At 29.7% G+C, this 20,006-nt stretch overlaps 3 protein-coding genes across 3 annotated transcripts; 2 read left to right on the top strand and 1 right to left on the bottom strand.

Moving 5' to 3' along the window:
* The first annotated feature begins 3,837 nt into the window (after positions 1 to 3,837).
* Positions 3,838 to 7,989, top strand: LOC110601063 (NAC domain-containing protein 21/22). Its single transcript, XM_021738058.2, has 4 exons — positions 3,838 to 4,155; positions 6,658 to 6,935; positions 7,197 to 7,507; positions 7,546 to 7,989. Exons 1-4 carry the CDS (start codon positions 3,987 to 3,989, stop codon positions 7,727 to 7,729), a joined length of 942 nt encoding a protein of 313 aa, XP_021593750.1. The 5' UTR covers positions 3,838 to 3,986; the 3' UTR covers positions 7,730 to 7,989.
* A 1,467-nt stretch (positions 7,990 to 9,456) lies between these two features.
* On the top strand, positions 9,457 to 16,394 carry LOC110601917 (DNA repair protein recA homolog 1, chloroplastic). The gene is made up of 13 exons (XM_021739319.2): positions 9,457 to 9,843; positions 11,108 to 11,199; positions 11,403 to 11,478; positions 12,432 to 12,494; positions 12,973 to 13,102; positions 13,244 to 13,329; positions 13,422 to 13,547; positions 13,706 to 13,810; positions 13,974 to 14,030; positions 14,577 to 14,639; positions 14,722 to 14,798; positions 15,956 to 16,028; positions 16,160 to 16,394. Exons 1-13 carry the CDS (start codon positions 9,616 to 9,618, stop codon positions 16,262 to 16,264), a joined length of 1,281 nt encoding a protein of 426 aa, XP_021595011.1. The 5' UTR covers positions 9,457 to 9,615; the 3' UTR covers positions 16,265 to 16,394.
* Positions 16,395 to 17,680: 1,286 nt separating this feature from the next.
* LOC110601919 (photosystem II 10 kDa polypeptide, chloroplastic) lies at positions 17,681 to 18,723 on the bottom strand. Its single transcript, XM_021739321.2, has 5 exons — positions 18,463 to 18,723; positions 18,312 to 18,370; positions 18,131 to 18,186; positions 17,995 to 18,047; positions 17,681 to 17,908 (listed from the first exon to the last, which is right to left on the bottom strand). The coding sequence occupies exons 1-5, from the start codon at positions 18,617 to 18,619 to the stop codon at positions 17,814 to 17,816; spliced, it is 420 nt and encodes a 139-aa protein (XP_021595013.1). The 5' UTR covers positions 18,620 to 18,723; the 3' UTR covers positions 17,681 to 17,813.
* Between the last annotated feature and the right edge of the window lie 1,283 nt (positions 18,724 to 20,006).

Below are 20,006 nucleotides of genomic sequence, written 5' to 3'. Positions count from 1 at the left end.
CGTCAAGCGTTGCCTCTTGAAAGTAATATATTCAAGTGTATTTCAATATTGCAAAAATATTACACATTTATATATAAGTATGCTATAATTCGGTTAATTAATTAGGAATATAATATCTTTATAATTATGCCAATTAATTAATTAATTAAGAAGGAATTAATAATATCTATACATATACTTGTACATATTAAGGTGTCTCTTTTCATAAAGGTTGTCGTTTCACCTCTCGCCTTGCATTTTTAGTTTATACTAACAATCTAGGTGGATTATTCTTCAAGTATACTTCTTTTAACAATAGAAATTTTCACCAGAAAAAACTCAAAATTTAAAATTCAATAAAATTGTCTTTAAATAATACTCGTGTAGCGGTGAGTAGATTATTGTATTCTCGGTCTTCTACGTGATGATGTTCTGTTATGCTATATGCTACATATCTTTATTTATTTATTTTTTTTTTACAAAAAGTACAGAGCTTTGCATTATATTAAAAGATCATAAAACAAAATAGAAGATGGTTCCTGACGCAAACAAACCAGCCAGTTATGAGCAAGTTTGCCTTTGAAATTGGACATATCTTATGCTACAGAAAGCTGTAGATTGAATCTTTTTGCTAGTTAGTAGTCTATTGACTCTTTTTGCATATGAAATTCCCAGTTGGATATGACCTTCAAATTAGATAAATTGCTAAAAGTTGATCATAGAAAACATTTTATTGGAAGGGTCTTCAGGAGTTGTGTTAACTGTACTTCTAATAGCAATTTGAATGCTCCAATTCAGAGTCTCTTTCAGCTTGCTGTAATGATAAAGACTCTTTTGTTGGCCTTCATTTTGTTATATGCCCATATCTTTTGACCCACTCCAAGAATTATTATCACACAATAAAATATCCAAGAAACTAAGAAGGAACCCATCTCTAATAATATATCAATTTGGTATCTTAGATGGTATTTTTCAATTGGGAACTAGGATATATTTATTTATTTTTTTAAAAAAAGAAGATTAACAAATGATGACAATGGAAATTAGTGGTGGTGGTTGATTGAATAGTGGAAACACAAATATATCTGCACCTTCTTTATCATTATCATTTGAGGTAAGCATTAAGCACATATCAAATTGTCGTTTTAGAGGAACAAAATGGTTGGCACACGTGTTATATGGTTGAATAATTTTTGTCGTTTAGACACCTGTTAGTCCTTAATCCTTTCATTATTTTGGTGGTGACGTTCATGGAATTTCAAAGATATCTTCTTCTCTCTCTAATCCCTTTGTTTTATAGATAGTCCAGATGACCAGCTCTCAAAGCCGTCAATGAAAAAACAAAAACATGTACTTCTCTGTCTCTGCTTATTTGCACAGTTTGATGGGATATGCGGCTAGGGGTGAGCATTCGGTCGGTTCGGTTCAAAACCGAACCGAACCGAATAAACCGAAAATCGAATTTTTAGTGTTTATGAAAATCGAACCGAACCGATTTTGGTCAGAAACCGAACCGAACCGGTTTGATTCGGTTCGGTTTAATCGGTTTCGATTTTTAATAATTTTTTTATTTTTTACATTTTATTTTTAATATTTTAAAATTTAATTAAAATATTTTAATTTTAATATGATTTAATTTCTCTATATTATTGAAAAAATATATTATTATCACTAATCGGTTTGATTCGGTTTTTTCGATTTTTTTATCAAAATCAAATCGAACCGAAATAACTGAAATTTCTAAAATTAAAAACCAAACTGAATCGAAATGTATAAAAAACCGAATCAAATTTTCAAATCGATTTGATTCGATTAATTTTTTCAATTTGAATCGAATACGGGTCACCCTAGATATGCCCTCTGTCACTCTCATATAATACATGTTTGATCAAAGTCCAAATACCTGCTGAGTTCAATTCTAAATCAAACATTAACCAATAACACACGTAGATTATCAATTGTGTTAATATCTAGGAGTTAAATTCCACCACCAAACACTGAACCAATTAGAATTGAGGAGCTTGGCAGAGATTTCCTTTTCACTCTTTTTATCATGATATATTGGTTAATAATGAGGAGTTAGAAGTTTTGACCAGTCAGTCATGGATAAGCTTCACTTCAATTTCGTTTTTTTGCTCTGGTTGGCTAAAAGGACCTGTAGCTTCCGTAGGATTGTTTCCATCTTAGGATACGGTTCAAAAATTTTGGTTTTACCAGTTTTGGGGGTTGAACACAAAAAAGCTATGGCATTTGAGTTTAGAACCTTACTTTGCATCATATCTTAAGAGTTTATTAATAATTATGTCACTTTCCAAGTAATTTGATTATTGAGGTAAGAGAATTAATTTGTATTGGTGGGGGAGGAAGTTTTCATTCAATTAGGATCTGCCATGTTATGTAGCTAACTTTACAACCTCAATCAACATTCTTGCTTTATCCTCTTTTCACTATTCATTGTTCATGCTTTGCTTTCATAAGTATCACCAGCTTTATATGCTTGAACTCAATAATACACAAACTAGTTCATAGCCTCCCTGAGTGACTGCTTGGTACTCGTTAGCTTGCTATTGGTGTCCTTTCTTCTTCTTCTTTCTGTCCTTTCTTTTTATTTTATTTTTTTGTATTTTTTTATTAAGTTCCTTTTTGATTTATCACGATGATGCACTCTCTTATATAAATCTTGCATATTGAAGCAAGTAATCCTGTAACATACTTTAATGAAATTAAAATCCCAATTAATGAGGAAGAGAAGCTCCTATTTTTACCAGCTGAAGTAATTTTGTGATGAGACTCTATAAATACATTATGTGGTTCAACACTTAATTCTTATAAATGAATTAAATATTTATTAAAAACACTTTTTTTTTTTAGTAAATTAATTTGGTGTGGATATAATTTAAAATACTTTTAGTTAAACCAAACAGACGCTTTAGCTAAGAGAAGTCATCCCCCTTTGCTCAATTAGACCTCATTTTTTAAAGTTAATCGAAAACTATTAATAATATTCTTTACTAGTATATAAAGTAATATATTAGAAAAAAAATATTATTATCTTACAAATGAAACTATAAAAATTATTAGAAATTTGTACAATTAGAACGGTGGCGAGCATAGAAGAATATGCGCTCGTGCCTCATGCGTGTCTATGCGGAGCTGTGATTGCACAACTACTTGGATATGCTTCTAGTAGTCATGGAAATCTCTATAAATATGTTTTTTATCCATTATTTTTTTATAACTTATTATATTTCAATTCAGTGTCCTAATAATTTGTTGAAATTGAGATATGCATAATCAATATTTTTAGTAATTTAATTGTAGGTTCTAATTCTATACTATTATAACATTCAATCAACTAAACAAAAAAGGAAAAAAATAATCCAGCTAGTCGATAGATTTAAAATTTTATATATCATTCTATATTCCTATGAACAAATACCTCAGGAAAAAAAAATGACATTTAATTCATTGGTTGGGAAGAAAATTAAATAAAGTAGATCACAGCAAGTTAACTGATTATATTTTTTTATTAATTGTTAGGCCAAGAGGAACTGAACTTTAATGGATTTGAATTAAAAAGGACTCCCAGAAGAAGAGTATGGCGAGACCAATGTGGAAAATGACCTATTGGTTTTGGGTGTTTTTGGGTGCCAATTACATCTATACACTTGTTGTTAATAATTTCCCAAGTAACAAAGACTCTAAAATTTAGGTGTGACACGTCACTAGTTTGGCATGGATTGGTGTAGCCATGTCAACATGACACATAGGCAAAAACCCTTAAATCTTTTCAATAACTGGCTAATAATTAAGTTGACTTTACCATAGCCTCTTTATATATTGCCCCAACTTGGCTTCCTTTCAGCTTCCATATTTGATATATTTTCTCCTCTTCTATTGCTTCTCTTTTCGTTCTCATTCTTTTCTTTTCTTTTCTTTTCTTGCTTTGTTTCATTTCTTATTTTCTCTCGTCTGTTTTTCTTGGAAAAATAGAAAAGGGAGAGAAAATGAGCAATATAAGCACGGTGGAGGCAGAGTTGCCTCCAGGGTTTAGATTCCATCCAAAAGATGATGAACTTGTGTGTGATTACTTGCTGAAGAAGATCACTTGTAATTCTGATTCTCTTCTCATTATAGAAGTTGACCTCAACAAGTGTGAACCTTGGGATATTCCTGGTGAGTTAATATTATGTTTACTATTTTTTTTTAATATAATTTAAATTCTGATTAGCATTTAAAATTCGAGATAATTAAAACTCATTATATATTTGTTTTTTTCTTTTTATTGGAAACCCTTTTTGAGGATAACTCATAAGAAGAAATTTGTATGGCTAAAGGGTTGAGGTTACAGCCACTTGCAGTTCTGTGGTTGACAAAAAATCATGCTAATAATAAGTATTTAGCTTTATCTATTCAAGACAAGGACAACCTTTTTATTTAATTATGCCTTCATATTAAATATCTAGATGTAAAGACTTATCCTTTTTTTAAAAAAAACAGATATTTAGTGCACAACCTCAATGGGGTGGGAAGTGGAATGCAATCATCATGATAGATTATATGTGTAATCTGTAAACTTACTAAAAAATAATCTCATCACTCTGAATTTTAAAAATATTTGGTAACACATTATAACTATTTATTCAGAATTAAGATAACTTTACACATCTGATATTAGGGTTGTGCAATCGGTTGGTTCGGTTTCGAACCGAACTGAATCGAAAAAATCAAAAATCGAAGTATAAAAATATTAAAAATTGAAAAAATTGATTATAAAAATATAACCGAATCGAATCGAACCGATAAAAATCAGTTCGTTTCAGTTCGATTCAAACCGAAATCTGTAATTTTTTTTAATTTTCTGCTTTTAATTTCAGTAGAATAATTTAATAAATATTTCACATAAATTTATCAATAAATATTGTTTGAATACATAATAATAATATTTAAAAAATCCATAAAAATCCATATAAAATTTAAAAATATATATAAAATCAGTATTTCTATGTATAAAATCAATTTTTTGATTTTTCAATTTTTTGATTATTTAACACGTTTAAACCGAACCGAACCGAAAACCGAATAAATTGAAAAATACTAACTAAACCGAACATTTCGATTAACCGAACCATTAAACTGAAATTGATCGGTTCGGTTCAGTTTTTCAATTCAGACCGATTTATGCTCTCCCCTATCTTATATAACGTGAATCATAAAAAATTATTATTCAAATTTACCTTTTTATAATTAATAACTTAATAATAATAGTAGAAATTTATTTTTTATTAAATTGGTTAAAAAATATTTTAAAAAATTGAATTATCAATAAGATTTCATTTTAATTCTAATTTTAAATAATTTAAGTATGTAATGTGATTTTTTTAAATATTTATCCTTGTTTAGCATAAATAATTTTATAAGAAAATAATTTAAATAAATTTTTACAAAATTATTCATGATTTTATCTCCACACATAAAAATTTTCTTTCATTTCAAATAAAAATTTTATAAAAAAAAAAAATTAATTAAATTGAATCTTTAAAAATTTTTTAATTCAAACGAAGGTTTAAAGTATAATAACTTTTTTTTTTATTAATTTTTAAGACTCCCTTTATATTTCATTTCACAGTTTTTAAAATACTCCTTCCATTCAATAATTTTTATTTTTTTAATTATTTTAAAATTATTTTTTTACATTATAATAATATATAAATTAATATTATACTTCTATTTAATTTTATTTTATTTTTAAGAGAACTTTTAAAATATTTTTTAATTTTAATAAAATTTAATATTTTTAAAATAAAATAAAAAATATAAAATAAATAAAAATTATGAGATATAAAAGATATATATATAATTTTTTTCTCTTTTTAGTATGTAAAAAAAACTATATTTTTTAAGAAACAAATAATTGTCGCAATAAAAGAGGAAAACCTCGCTTTAATAATATATATAAAAAAAAAAGTTGAACTACACTGGTAGCGGTGCACTTGCAGATGTGAAAGGGTTATTGATCTTTTTGTTTAGGTGAAAATTCTCAACCACCAAACTTTTGGAAATGGAAACAAACTAATCATAACTACAAATTTTGGCATATGATAATAATATTATTATTATTGAAAAAAATCATATTTCAAAGCTTTTGTCGAAGAAATGGACAGTTTTGGAATTGTCCCAACCAAAAGCTGTGAAAGGGACACAGAGAAAAAAAACGGAAACAAACTCATAAGTTAAAAATAGGTTCCACCTTATGTCCTCCCCACGCTTCTTATTCACTCTTGCATTTCAATGTGTTTAGTGGAAAATAAGTCGATTTCCACCGACACGTCATTGTTATTGAGTTTGAAAATTATAACTTTTATTATTATTATTTTCCTGTTTATTTGGAGATTTTTTTATTTATTATGGATTAATGGACAGAAATTGACCTCTCAACCACATTCTATATAAATATTATTTATTATAGTCACCTCTCTTATTCTTATCGCTCATTATTGATGCCAAGTGCCCACACCTTGCCTCTACATATCTCTTTTATTTATTTATTTATTTATTTATTTTTCATGTCCAGATAATTATCTTTTTATTATTAATAAATTATTCAAATTAAAATTAAAATCAAATGAAACCCTTATCAATATTAATAGTTTTTATTTTGAATGAACTGATTTACAGAAATAGCATGTGTGGGAGGGAAAGAATGGTATTTTTACAGCCAGAGGGACAGAAAGTATGCAACTGGATTAAGAACAAATAGGGCAACAGCAAGCGGGTATTGGAAGGCAACGGGGAAGGACAGACCCGTCCTACGGAAGAACACCCTAGTGGGCATGAGGAAGACTTTGGTCTTCTACCAGGGCAGGGCTCCCAAAGGAAGGAAAACTGATTGGGTTATGCATGAGTTTCGTCTTGAGGGTTCTCTTTCTTCCTCTAATAACACTTCTCCTAAAAAGGTACATCTATTTATTTAATATTTACTGTGTTTTTTTTTTAATCTTTATGTTTTTAATAATTAATTAGGATTATTAAAAAAAATTTAATTAGGATGTGATATAGCTTTAATTTTAGAAAATGCTCCCAATGCTTAAAATTTATTATTTATTACAGTGTTTATAGCCTAAATTCAAGTTAAATTAAATATCTTATTAATAAGAAATTTCGAGTGAAATTCGAATTCAAGATTTAATTTTACAGTTTTTCGTTTTTTCCTTCAGGAGGATTGGGTGTTATGCAGAGTTTTCTACAAAAATAGAGAAGTTACAATCCAACCCAGCATGGGAAGCTGCTACGATGAGACAGCCTCACCATCTCTTCCACTATTAATGGATTCTTACATCACTTTTGACCAAACTCAGCTCAACCTCAACCTAGATGAGTATGAGCAAGTGCCCTGCTTCTCCACTTTCCCTCAATCCCAAATTTTCCCACACGTAACCCAAATGGAACCAACCATAATGCCCACAAAAACCACAGCCTCATTTGGACAAACACCTATGACTATGACCACTTGCCCTAATTTAGACACTTTCTATGACCACTTGCCCTAATTTAGACACTTTCTATGACCACTTGCCCTAATTTAGACACTTTCTCTTGCGACAAAAAGGTTATCAAAGCTGTTTTGAATCAACTTAACCAGGTGGAAACCAATCCTAAAGTTCATGGATCTCCTAGCTTAGGAGAAGGAAGTTCAGAGAGTTACTTGTCTGAAGAGGGTATCTCCAAAATATGGACTAATCACTACTGATTTTTGTGGCTTAGAAGGGATTTTAACAAGGTTTATAGCTATGTCCCATTTCAAGCAATTCTCAAAACCCACATAGAAAAAAAAGACATAAAGAAAAATCTCCAACAACTTTGGAAGAAATTGTATTGCATGCAATGCAATTTATAGGTAGTAGGAAAATATAAGCATCTTCCATTGTCAGTTTGATGTGAATATACTTTTGACTGTAGATAATCAAATATTGGCTGAAATTAATGAAATTTGTGGAAATTTTCAATTAAGGTGTACGTTGGAGAATTGCTTAAAAGATGAAATAAAAATATCACTAAATGCCACCTTAGTATTTTAATAAAATTAAATTTTTATTTGGTTTAAATGTATTACTCCTTAGAAATTACTTTCTCATTTCTTAAATTTTTTTTTTTAACTTTTCAAAAAATTAATAAAAAATATCAATCAAATATAAATAATTTTCATACTTGTTGAAAATTTCAAATTTTCTAACGGAGTTATTTCAGTTATAGTAATAGCGATCGGATATAAGAAGCATTTCAAAGACTTTTATGGGCCGTTTGTAAAGGCTTAAGACCCAAAACGAAAGAGTTTATGGCCCAAAAAAGGTGAGCCAAATGGGCCTCGTTGATTGATATGAATCTTGGCTTCACATTTTTAGAAGCAACCCTTTAATTATTTTTTTTTTTGTATTTTAATTACATTAAATAAAATTTTAATACATTTCTAAATACACATCAAAAGAATCACTAATGATTTTTTTGAATTCAGAGGAATAGATTGAAGAGAAAATAAATTTAATTTTTCAAAATTTTCTTCTCATTAAATAAATGAGAGAATAGAAATAGAAATAGACTGTGTATAATAGAAATATTTCTCTTTATATAAAAGAAAAAAAATAATTTTTCAAAATAAGGAAATAGAATAGAAATGGAGGAAAATTATATTTCTTAACTCCTCATATATTACTCAAAATATTTCTCATTTTTCTAAAGTTTCTCTTTTTTAATTAATAAGAATGTAATACTCTTTTAGCATATTTTTATCTAAGAGAGAAGTTATATATATATATATTTTTTTTAATTTTAAGAGTTTCTTTGAACAAAATATAATAAATTAAATTTCTATTTTATATTTTTTTTATTTCCCCTCTTTATTTTCTGTTTATTCGTCCTTCACAATTAAGTATACAAATAAAGAATAAAGCTACAAGACTTTGGCATCTAAACACTATATTTAAATTACAAAATTATCGTCAAAAATTTTATAATAAATAAATATTTTTTAAATACATAATAAATAAATATAATTATTAATTAATACTAAAAAAAATTACGTATTTTTATTAATTGTTTATCTCCAATTATATAATTTAATTAATTTAAAATAATATTTTATAATATAATTTTTATATCAATATTTTTTAATATTATCTAAAAATTACTATTATTATTAAGAGCATATACAATCGGTTATTATCTTGATATAAATTATATTATATTTATGTGTAAAAATAATAAAACTACATGTATTTTTTATTTCTTCTAATATTTTTAATTAAAAATATTATGCTCAATATCACACATTGTGAGGATTTTTCTCTTTCAAATTATTAATTATAAAAATTGTAAAATTTTATTTATTGCAAAATACATTACTTTCCCTCAATTGAAAATGTGTTTGACCTAATGAATTAAAAAAAAAATAATAATAATTTTAGGGAATAAAGTAGCAGCAAAAGTATTTGGGCACACATCTGAACATGTCGAGCTCTTAAACTAAGGAAGCACGGAGCCTGTGCATGACTTCCTTCTTCTAGTGTAGGCACTTTTTGGATTCTCTTCTTCTTCCTTCGCCAATATCAACTATAACAATCACCACGGTACACGACTTTGATGGATTCTCTAGTCTTCTCTCTAAAATTATACCCCAAAACATACCCTTTTCTCATATCTCCTCCTCCTCCTCTGCATTCCCAATCTTCTTCTGCCCTTCGTTTCAATTTTAAAGCTTCACAAGTTGCGGCTGTTAAAAAACAATCTCAGAAGATTCGTTGCGAATTCGAATCCAAACTTAATAATGGCTCTCTTTCTCCTGATATGGACCCTCGCTTTCTCGACCGGGTATGTATCCTTTTTCTTTCTGTTTGTTGGTTGATATGTTTTTGTGATGTTTTTGCTCTATTTCATTATGGAGAACATACAAAAAGCTATTGAGTGCGTCCCAGTTTATTGCTCTTAGTGCTTTTTGGTGTTACTTGTTTTGTTGGGTTGGTGTTAGAGTTGCGTTAGAGCATTTACATGTTAATGGAAGTGTAGTGAGGCGTCGTTTTGAAGCCTTACGATTACCTATAGATAATCATTGATATATTGGATTTCAATAGTTTGTGTTCTTAAGAGTTATGTGAGGTAACATTAAGTTCTTAACCCCGGTTATGATGTTGAGAGAATGTGGGCATGCTGCATGAGGAATTCTAGGTTTGAAGCTAGACTTTTTCTTTGTTCTTCAAGCATTGTTTCCGTCTTAGAATTAGCCTATATTGCTAGTTGTTGTACACCAACTTGATACTGAATTTAAAAGATGCTGAGCATTGGTACTGAATCCTTTAATGGAACATGTAACTTGATAGAAGGATTTGAAGGTGTAATTGGAACCAAGGGAGTATGATTTTGGGGATTGAAGAAGATGAAGTAGTTGTTTATCATGCCTTTTCTTCTCGGAAGTATTCTAAGCGCACCTTGCAAAGAGAATGAAGATTGATGGTGAATGACTATATTTTGAATATCATTAATGAGTTATGAGATCAAGCTAAAAAAAATCATAATTGAGGTTAGAAGTTATCTGAACCTTGCTTCAACATCCTTTTGAATATCTCAATCTTCTTATAAAACCATATCTCCATCCTCAGAAGCAGGTTGTATTGGTTCCACATTATATTTGCTTTTCTTTTCATTTTCTTTCTCTCTTTTTTCTCCTGCTGCATCTCATTGTACTTATAATGGTACTATGGTGCAACATGATTCCTATGGATGTTACACATATCCTTTTGAAATAAGGGCAGTGAAAAACTTTTACTACTTTTTGTGTCATTAAGAAGATCACAACTTTCAGTACTGTGACAGTGTGACTTCACTGCTATGTTGAAGTACATAAAACCTAAACGAGTAGAACTAGTAGCACAAAACTTATTTAGGAGCCTAAACAATAAGTAAAATGGTAGCAGCAACAAGATTGGCCATTATCGCAGCTAAATGGTTAGATCAACAATATAAAAACCATTATGTTCTTAAGCTGAAGTTCAATCATGAGCCTTTTATATATGAAGCAAAATAAGTTGCATTATAACTTATTTATACATATGCTTACATTCATTTCTTCCTTTTCCAGCAAAAAGCATTGGAAGCAGCAATGAATGACATAAATAACTCTTTTGGGAAAGGAAGTGTCACAAGATTGGGAAGTGCTGGTGGAGCACTGGTGTAAGTATTCTTCTTGTACACTAACTTCCTCTGTCCTTTTTCTTTGTTGGTTGGCCCTGGGGCCATTTTTTTACACATTGATTCCCATGATCCTGTCCGTGCAGATCAGATTTCCTAATCCTATTAATTGACCTATTAACTTTATCACATCGTTGCAGCATAGGCTTTTAGTTAAATATCTAGATTTAACGTATTTCTGGCAGTGAGACTTTCCCCAGTGGCTGTTTGACTCTGGATTTTGCTTTAGGTGGCGGCCTTCCCAAAGGGAGAATTGTTGAGGTAATTAACCTTTTTATTTCTTCATATTTATCTTTGTTTTACTTTCTGGAGATTGCATTTGCTTGTCATCAATCGTGAATACTTTCTTTTCACTGGAAAGCAAATGGGCTATGAACCTGTGACCAATTTGATTGTTTCATAATGGATATACTATATTGTGTGACTGCTGAGCACATTGACAAGTGAGCAAAGGGCAGCCTGTAGAAGTTCTTATTGAAGTCTCATAGGCAATCCACCTATACTGAGATGTTTAATAGACCTTTATTAACAGTGAGAATTGGTCCATCAGCTTCATAAGAAAGTTGAATGCAAAGTTGGGAATGGACATTAGCACAGGTGGTTCTTTGTGCTAATTCCAATAGTGAAGCTGTACTTTTAGTTATTTATGAAGTCAGTTTCCCATTCGTGAAGTTAATGTTTAGGCAATGAAAACTATAAAAATTTTCAAAATCAAGAAAGTGTGCCCTTTAATGCCAATTGGGTATATATACTACTTACAAAAATATACAATAGGAAATAAAATAAATCGATCCCCTAATTATAGTCTAATCATATCACATAATTATGCATACAATCACTACAAATCTAGGCTATTTACAGAAAGTATCTCAACAGATTAAGAAGGCAATTTATTCAGATTTATCTTCATGAAAATGTATGAAGAGTGTGGCTTTGAATGGTGAAGCTTTTGAGGAGTGTATTACAGGTTGATTTGTAACATATTTCAATCTGTCTGAAAATTTTCACTGTGGAATTTCTGAATGCCATTTTATTTTGAGTTGTAATTCTTTTTTTCAACAGTAATTTTGTCTCTCTGCCTAGTGTCTACATTTCTGGCTTTCAATTGCCTGGAATACTGTAACCATGATGAACTTTTTGTACTAAAGGAATTAGTTTGTTATAAGTTTGTGGCCAGTTCAATTTCTCTAATAAATAGTGTTTTTTGTATGCAGATATTTGGACCTGAAAGTAGTGGCAAGACCACCCTGGCACTCCATGCAATTGCAGAAGTTCAGGTTAATAATCTGGGTTTTTGTTCTTATTTTTAGTTTTCAGTATATTTAGATGATCATTATAGATGTAGGTTAATTATACTAACTGTTATTGAACTTGCCATTTAATTTCATTTTATTTACCTGATTAATTTTTATTTCAATTTTGATACTCTTGCCCAATTTTGGGCAACTTTAACCTTAAAATTGACATGGATCACTTCTTTGGCAACATTTGTTTACATATCTTATTTGATAACTTATAAATAAAATTTTGGTTATTTTAATAAAAAAATTGGTCCTCAGCAACATTCTGGTGGTAATTTGCCTGAAGTCAGGTGAAAATACCAAAATTGATTGGAACAAAAATAAAGTTACAATTGAAATTATGTTTACCAAAATGAAATGAAGTTGCAAGTAAAGTGAAGATAAGTAAATTACCTTATAGATGCTTATGTCTTTCAAGGACCAAGATGCAGTTTTTTGTATACTAAATGTGCAGAAGCTTGGTGGCAATGCAATGCTTGTTGATGCAGAGCATGCTTTTGATCCAGCATATTCAAAAGCATTGGGGGTGGATGTAGAAAATTTGATCGTCTGCCAACCTGATAATGGCGAGATGGCGCTTGAAAGTAATATAATTTTGTTGATCATGATATTATTTGTTTTGTACTTTATTGAAAATTGGGCTTGATGACCATGGAAACAATATGGAAGTTGGTTGGTTTTGATGCTTATGATATATGAGGACTTATAGGATTTCCATATTTCAGTTGCAGATCGTATGTGCAGGTCTGGTGCTGTAGATCTTATCTGTGTTGATTCTGTATCCGCTCTCACTCCTCGAGCAGAAATTGAAGTATGATGTTACCTTTTACTCTTTGTGGTAGCTTTGGAATAGAGGTGATGTGTGTAACCACGGTTGACTCCTTGCTACATTTTGTTATCTAGGGTGAGATTGGGATGCAGCAAATGGGCTTGCAGGCAAGGCTTATGAGCCAAGCACTGCGTAAAATGTCAGGAAATGCTTCAAAAGCTGGTTGCACTCTCATTTTCCTTAATCAAATAAGATATAAGGTACCTCTGGTTCTTTTGGTTTAGTATTCTAGTTGGTGGAATATTTAGCTGTATTAAGCTTGTCATTCACAGGGCCAATGAGGTCTCCCTCTAACTTGAGTTCTGTATATCAATATCTTCATTTTTCTTTCAGTAATTTTGTTCTTGTGAATTTATAGATTGGTGTATATTATGGGAATCCAGAAGTCACTAGTGGAGGAATTGCTTTAAAATTCTTTGCCTCAGTTCGTCTTGAAATACGCCCTACCGGGAAGATAAAGTCTGTAAGAGCAACTGCTTGATAATAAATTAATCATGAGGATGCAGGATATATCTTGATTTTTTTTTAATCCCATTTGCTGGCATGATAATTTGATATTCTTTTTCTATGCAGCCTAGTTCTTTAAATTTGGTCTATGAGTTTCTTACAATGTAATATCGTCGTAGGTTAAAGGAGATGAGGATATAGGGCTTCGAGTACGTGTAAGAGTGCAAAAGAGTAAGGTATGCAAGAATCTAATTGACGACTGCTACATATCACTTGCATTCTATATAGAATTTTGTAATTTCAAAAACATGGAAATTAATTCATATGCAAGAGTTAGTTACAGATGATTATGAATTTTCTTTTGATAATATTTTTTTCCACAAACTGCTTTACCTTGAGTTTTATCTGTATTCAGGGAGGAAAGGCATGTGATATGAAAAAAATTGAATGAGATTTTTAGAAATCACTCTACTTCATACTTGTCACACTTTCACTTGGATAGATGTTTGCGTTGCATTTGTGTCCTTTGCTCAAGTTAGGTTGTGCTTGGACAAGCCATTACTCTCTTGCAATATTTGTTTATTCATAATTCAACTGCACCCTATTATCTTTTTAAGTTTGATATCAAGATGATTAACTTATCATTGGGTGTTATCTGTTATGAAAAATACTGCCAATTCTTTAATCTTTGACCCTGTTTGTTTTCTGATAATTTTGTTTTATTTTTGTTGGTGTTATTCATATGTAGAAGAAACAATTACTGTGATTAGCTCTTGTGATAGGTATCAAGACCGTACAAGCAAGCCGAGTTTGAAATTATTTTTGGGGAGGGAGTGAGTAAACTGGTTAGTATTGCAAGATAATAGTGGGCATTTCATCTAATTGTGTGAACTGCTCTATCTGTTTTGACTTTAATTTAATATGCAGGGTTGCATTTTGGATTGTGCTGAAATGATGGATGTTGTGGTAAAGAAGGGGTCCTGGTATAGCTATGGGGAACATAGGTTGGTCTTTGGATCTTTATTGTTTTTCTTTGTGTCAATTTAATTTTAGCTCTATATTTGTTTAATTTTCTGTTAATGTGTTGTTTCTTGATGGTTGATCTTTGGGAGTACACTTCTAGAGTGTGTTACGCCAATTAAGATGAGTTTAAGCATTTGTTTGTCATAAACACAATGGGGCATTTACCAATTGAACTTATTTTGTTCTTGCTGCTGCTTATTTTCCTTCTCTCCTGTCTCATCTTCTTCCATTCATCCCCTGTTTGGAATAAAAAATTTTCACAAGAATTCAGTTTAACTCCTTTCTTTTCTATAAATTTTCTTGTTCGAAATAAAAGAATTCATTCTTTTTCTAACTTGTAAAATTTTTATATCTAAACAAAAAAAATGAAATTATGCATGATTTTGCAAGAATTCATTTGAATTTTTTTCTTACAAAATGAACCATGCCAAACGGAGGGTTAGTATATCTATTTATATGTCATTTTGCAGTTACTTTTGCTGTGTTTTTTCAGTTATTGATTATGGTAATCTGTATTGCATAGTATAGTTCTGCTGACTTCTTAAGTTAATTGCTTTAGATATAAATTAACTTTTGGCTTTCATTCTATTGTTGTTGGTTGATCAATTCATTTAGCTTCATATCTAGATTACAAAAACAAGTCCTTTTTTTTAAAAAAATTGAATTCAATAATTTAGTGGTACTAGCAAGTCAAAAATTCATAATCCATTTCCAGACAACAATGGAACATTTAGCATTGTTTGGTTATCTTAACTAAATGGTTAATCCAATTGACTAAAAACTGGAGGAGAGAAGAAAAAAAGTTCATTTATAGTGTGGTATCCTCAACCAGAACAATGAAATTCTTTAAGTTCTGACTGGGAACAAATGACTGGAATCACATAAGATATTGTACAAGTACTCTGTCTTCCTGAAACTTTGATTCCAGGAATTAGTTGGAAAAATGAGGATTCATATTCTAACTGCATATGATTGGTCTTCCAAGATTTTATTCCTGCTACTCCCTTCCAGTTAAATAATGTCTCTTGAAGTATCATGTTTTTTTTTTTTTTCTCTTGCTTTCAAATTTTCATTATGCACGTTTATCAGTTCATTGCTGTCTGATAGTTACTTCTTTTCATCTGTGCTTTTGACAAAGATTGGGACAAGGAAGGGACAGAGCATTGCAGTACTTGAGAGAGAATCCCCATCTTCACGAAGAAATTGAAAAGGTTAGTTGCTTATTACTTCATGCCATCCAGTTCTGGAGCAATGAATCTGTATATATGCTTTTGATTTTGGAAGATCCATGTGCAATTATTTTGAATTTATTATGATAAACAATTTCAACATTTGTTTGCAGATAGTTCGTTCGATTATGGTAGATGGAACGGTAAATACAGGCTCTGTTTATCCAAGGAATTCAACATCACCTGTTCAAGATGAAAATGTTTATGAGGAAATCTAATTAGAGCAAATGTAGGAAGGTTGATTGTTAATTGGGCATAGCAAGCACAGGCAATCTGATGTATTCCCACCATTGTTTCTCCACTCAGTTCCAAGGTTAAACTAGTGGAAATTGATGGGTTTTTTTTTTTTTTTTTTAAAAAAAGAAAAAAAATCTTTCTATTTTTGGAGCCTTGTAGAGGCTCAAATTGGCTGTTAGTTTGTTTGTACTTTTTCTAGGAATATTATTGATAAGAAAGACATGAAAGGAGAAAAAAGAGCTTGGATTTTTTGCATCTAAATTTCTGGAGAAACTATGCAATATATAATTATTAAGATATTATATTTAATGATTGAATAAATATAATATTATTCTTTGCTCTATTATTTGCTTTAGGTGATACATTAAAGAGGGAAATTAGATATTAATTTTCAAATAAGAGTGAAATTAGATATTAATAATTTCTCGATAGAATCAAGCCGTATCATGTTGGATTAGCAAATAAATTTAAAAGCTTGAACTCGCGTTGGACTCAAACTTTATTTATAAGTTCGAACTCAATTCATAAAATAAATATTAAACTCGAATTCGATTCGTAATACGTTCATTTATCACATTAACGAATCAATTTAAACTCTATTCAAAAAATTTGAATTTAAGCTATTCGAATTTGAACTCAATTATATTATAAACAAACTTAATACAATTTGAATTTATTTAAATTATAAATAAATTTAAATTATAAGGTTATTAAGAAACTTGTAAATTAAATTTTTTTGTTTAATTGAAATCTCTTTAACTCCAAAACTAATGAAAAAGAATATAAAATGATTATTCTTTTATAGATAAGTTACAATCCTCAATTTCATTTTTCTTCAACTTTCGATATGGGATTAGTGTTAGCAAATAAACTTGTTCACGAGCATACTCACAAGATTGTTCACGAGTCAGTTTGTGAGTTTAAACGAGCCGAATACTGATAAGCTTAAACTCGATTCGTTTATTAAAAGAGTCTAAAAAGTGAGCTCGAACTCGGCTTGTTTAGAAAAAGAGCCGAGCCCAATCAAGTTTTTATCCAGTCAAGTATCGAATAGCTCACGAACAATTTAGTTTGTTTACGCCCCTAATTTCTCTGATCTCTTATGAAGGAGGCCCGATCGAGCTTTTATCGAGCCAAGTATTGAATAGCTCACGAACAATTTAATTTTTTTATACCCCTAATTTCTCTTATCTCTAATGAAGGAGGCGAATGGGTTGTGGGATCATCAATTTTTCTCTTCCCATTTCATGTTTTCATTATATAATAATTGCCACTTACATTTTTGCCGCCCTTATCCAAACAAAACTAATTCTTACATAATTTTTTAAAAAATTAGTTTTTTATTTTAAACAAAAGAATGGTAATAATGAATTCTAACAATATATAAGACTGCCAAATTAGGAGAACAAAATAATAATAATAATAATTAGGGTTGACAAGAGATGGAGAGTGAGAAGGAAATAGGAAAATTAGACATAGCTAGAGTAGCACAAGGTATTCAATTTTATACATAACAAGAATTGATAAAATCTACTGTGCCAAAGCACTTGTATTGTAAACAAGAAGAGCTCCTCCTGCAAGAAGCCCTGCCAGTGTGACTGCCCATATTGCCAACCCTGTTGTTCCTGCAATTTTCAAATACCCAATTGTTTCATCTCTCAAATTCCAAAAATAAAATAATAATAATAATAAAATAAAAATCTTCACTTACCCCCAACATAAACATCACCACTTGGAGACCAGTCATCTGTGTTGTAGATTGGGCTGTAGATTTTAATATTAGGAAATTAATTATGCATTACCCATTAATAATTATTGATTACAATTAATTAAAAAACATTGGTTACCTGTATCCATCCACGTTCGCACCATATTTGTCAACGTATTGGTATACACCCTTTCCCTGAATCAAAGTTTAAAAAATTTAAACTTTATTTCTCAATTTGATAAAATTAAATCATTAATTTCTGAAAAATTAAAAACATATAATATAATTGATTTATAAAAATATATGAAAGACGCACAGACCCTAGACTTCCTTCCAGAGGCATCAACCCCGTCCCTCAGGTTCATGCCACCATTAATTCCTATATATCATTTAAATAAATAAAAAAATCTCATCAATTTCAACATTATTAGGAAAGAAAACAAACAAATATAATAAATAAGAGAAAAATACCATAAGGCTTATCAGTTTTGATCTTCTTGCCACCACTGGCCTCTACTCTGAAAGTTCTTCTAGAGAGAGTTGGAAGACCACCCACTCTCCCTCCACTCTTTTCAACTCTGAAAGCTGATGGTTTCAAGCTCAGTGAACCCATGACTGAGGCTGCCATTGTTTTCTTCTCTTCTCTCTTCTTTGCCTTTCAATCTTTTCAAGTAAAATGTTGCACTGATAAATAAATAAATAAAATAATTAAATTACTGAATAGTGATTCTCACTTCACCACGTGTCCAGGTTTTGTGGTTTTATATCTGGATATGATGTTGCAAACGTTATCAGGATGGGTGGTTGCAAATCCTTCACCTTTCATCCATGCCTTGCACGCGTGGAGTCACTCCATTGGTTCTAATTATTTATAAAAAAAATTTATTTTATTTAGTGGTAAACATTTAAACATTTGCAATAATCTTCTACATCATTAATTATAAAATTTATTCTCTCAAAAAAAATTATAAAATTTATGTTTAATAAAGCATAAGACAGTATTTACGTATTCCATTCTGCTTTATTCAATTAATTTATCAATTTTATACTATACAATAAATTATTACAAATTAATTGAATCTATTAATCACTTTTTTATATAATAAAACTAATAAATCCAAAAACTAATCAAAATAATAAGGTTTATTAGATATTTTCTTTATTTTTTTAATTATAATATAATTTGAATCTCATAATGATAAAACTAAATTTAAATTAAAGATGAATATGTGAATATATCGATTGATTTGATCGAAAATAAATTCAAATTAAAGATGGCACAATTTTAAACAAGTGTTAAAATTCAAATTGTGACAATATATATTTTTTTAATTTAATTACAGCATGATAATGTATAAAAAATAAAATACTATATATATATATTATATTTGTATATGTGAATTGAAAATCTTTTCGATAAGAAATTCAATCTATTGAGTATAAAAATCATACGAGCAACACTCTTAAATTTATTTAAGTCCGGAACATATAGATTTACCTTCTCAAAGACTAGAAATGACAAACAGATCGACCTCCTTAAAAATCTTTACTACAACAAAGTTTAAAACGCTGATGTGGCTGATTTCATTAACTGAAAAAGGTTTATTTCTATATAGGTCGAATGAGTCAGTATGAAGTCAGGGTAAAAATAACAATCTTCTATAAATTTATCGCCTCTTTAATTTAGTACAAAAAATCATAAACGCACATATAATATAAAAGGTATGAACCGATCAGTTTCACATTTATTATCCTATACTCCATCATTAATGTAATACCTGATCTACACAAAAATATCTCTATTCTATTAGAAGGAAATGTGACACTAGGGACATCAATTTTATTAAAAAGTATTTATGTATCAAACTAATTCTAAAAAAGAGATCTCTCATTCTCTGAAAAAAGACACATTTCTCTCGAACGGTCACTCATGAAGAATTCAAAACCACCATTCTCTTATTTTCTCTCTCTGCTTTACTTTCCTTAATTTCGTGAAGTTTTCAATTCTAATTTGA

This window comes from Manihot esculenta, chromosome 15, assembly GCF_001659605.2.
Source record: "Manihot esculenta cultivar AM560-2 chromosome 15, M.esculenta_v8, whole genome shotgun sequence".
NCBI lineage: Eukaryota > Viridiplantae > Streptophyta > Magnoliopsida > Malpighiales > Euphorbiaceae > Manihot > Manihot esculenta.
The sequence above is the reverse complement of the archived record's forward strand: the minus strand, read 5'-3'. Positions and strand labels throughout refer to the sequence as shown.

Bases quoted from the DNA above. Each gene is read 5' to 3' on its own strand.
- LOC110601919 (XM_021739321.2), bottom strand. From the start codon at position 18,619: ATGGCAGCCTCAGTCATGGGTTCACTGAGCTTGAAACCATCAGCTTTC. The intron at 18,187-18,311 runs GTCTGTGCGTCT...ACTTTGATTCAG, and splicing joins CCTCTGGAAGGAAGTCTAGG to GGAAAGGGTGTATACCAATA. The intron at 18,048-18,130 runs GTAACCAATGTT...TAAAATCTACAG, and splicing joins GCGAACGTGGATGGATACAG to CCCAATCTACAACACAGATG.
- LOC110601917 (XM_021739319.2), top strand. From the start codon at position 9,616: ATGGATTCTCTAGTCTTCTCTCTAAAATTATACCCCAAAACATACCCT. The intron at 13,330-13,421 runs GTATGATGTTAC...TTTGTTATCTAG, and splicing joins CTCCTCGAGCAGAAATTGAA to GGTGAGATTGGGATGCAGCA. The intron at 14,640-14,721 runs GTTAGTATTGCA...TTTAATATGCAG, and splicing joins GGGAGGGAGTGAGTAAACTG to GGTTGCATTTTGGATTGTGC.
- LOC110601063 (XM_021738058.2), top strand. From the start codon at position 3,987: ATGAGCAATATAAGCACGGTGGAGGCAGAGTTGCCTCCAGGGTTTAGA. The intron at 4,156-6,657 runs GTGAGTTAATAT...ACTGATTTACAG, and splicing joins TGAACCTTGGGATATTCCTG to AAATAGCATGTGTGGGAGGG. The intron at 6,936-7,196 runs GTACATCTATTT...TTTTTCCTTCAG, and splicing joins ATAACACTTCTCCTAAAAAG to GAGGATTGGGTGTTATGCAG.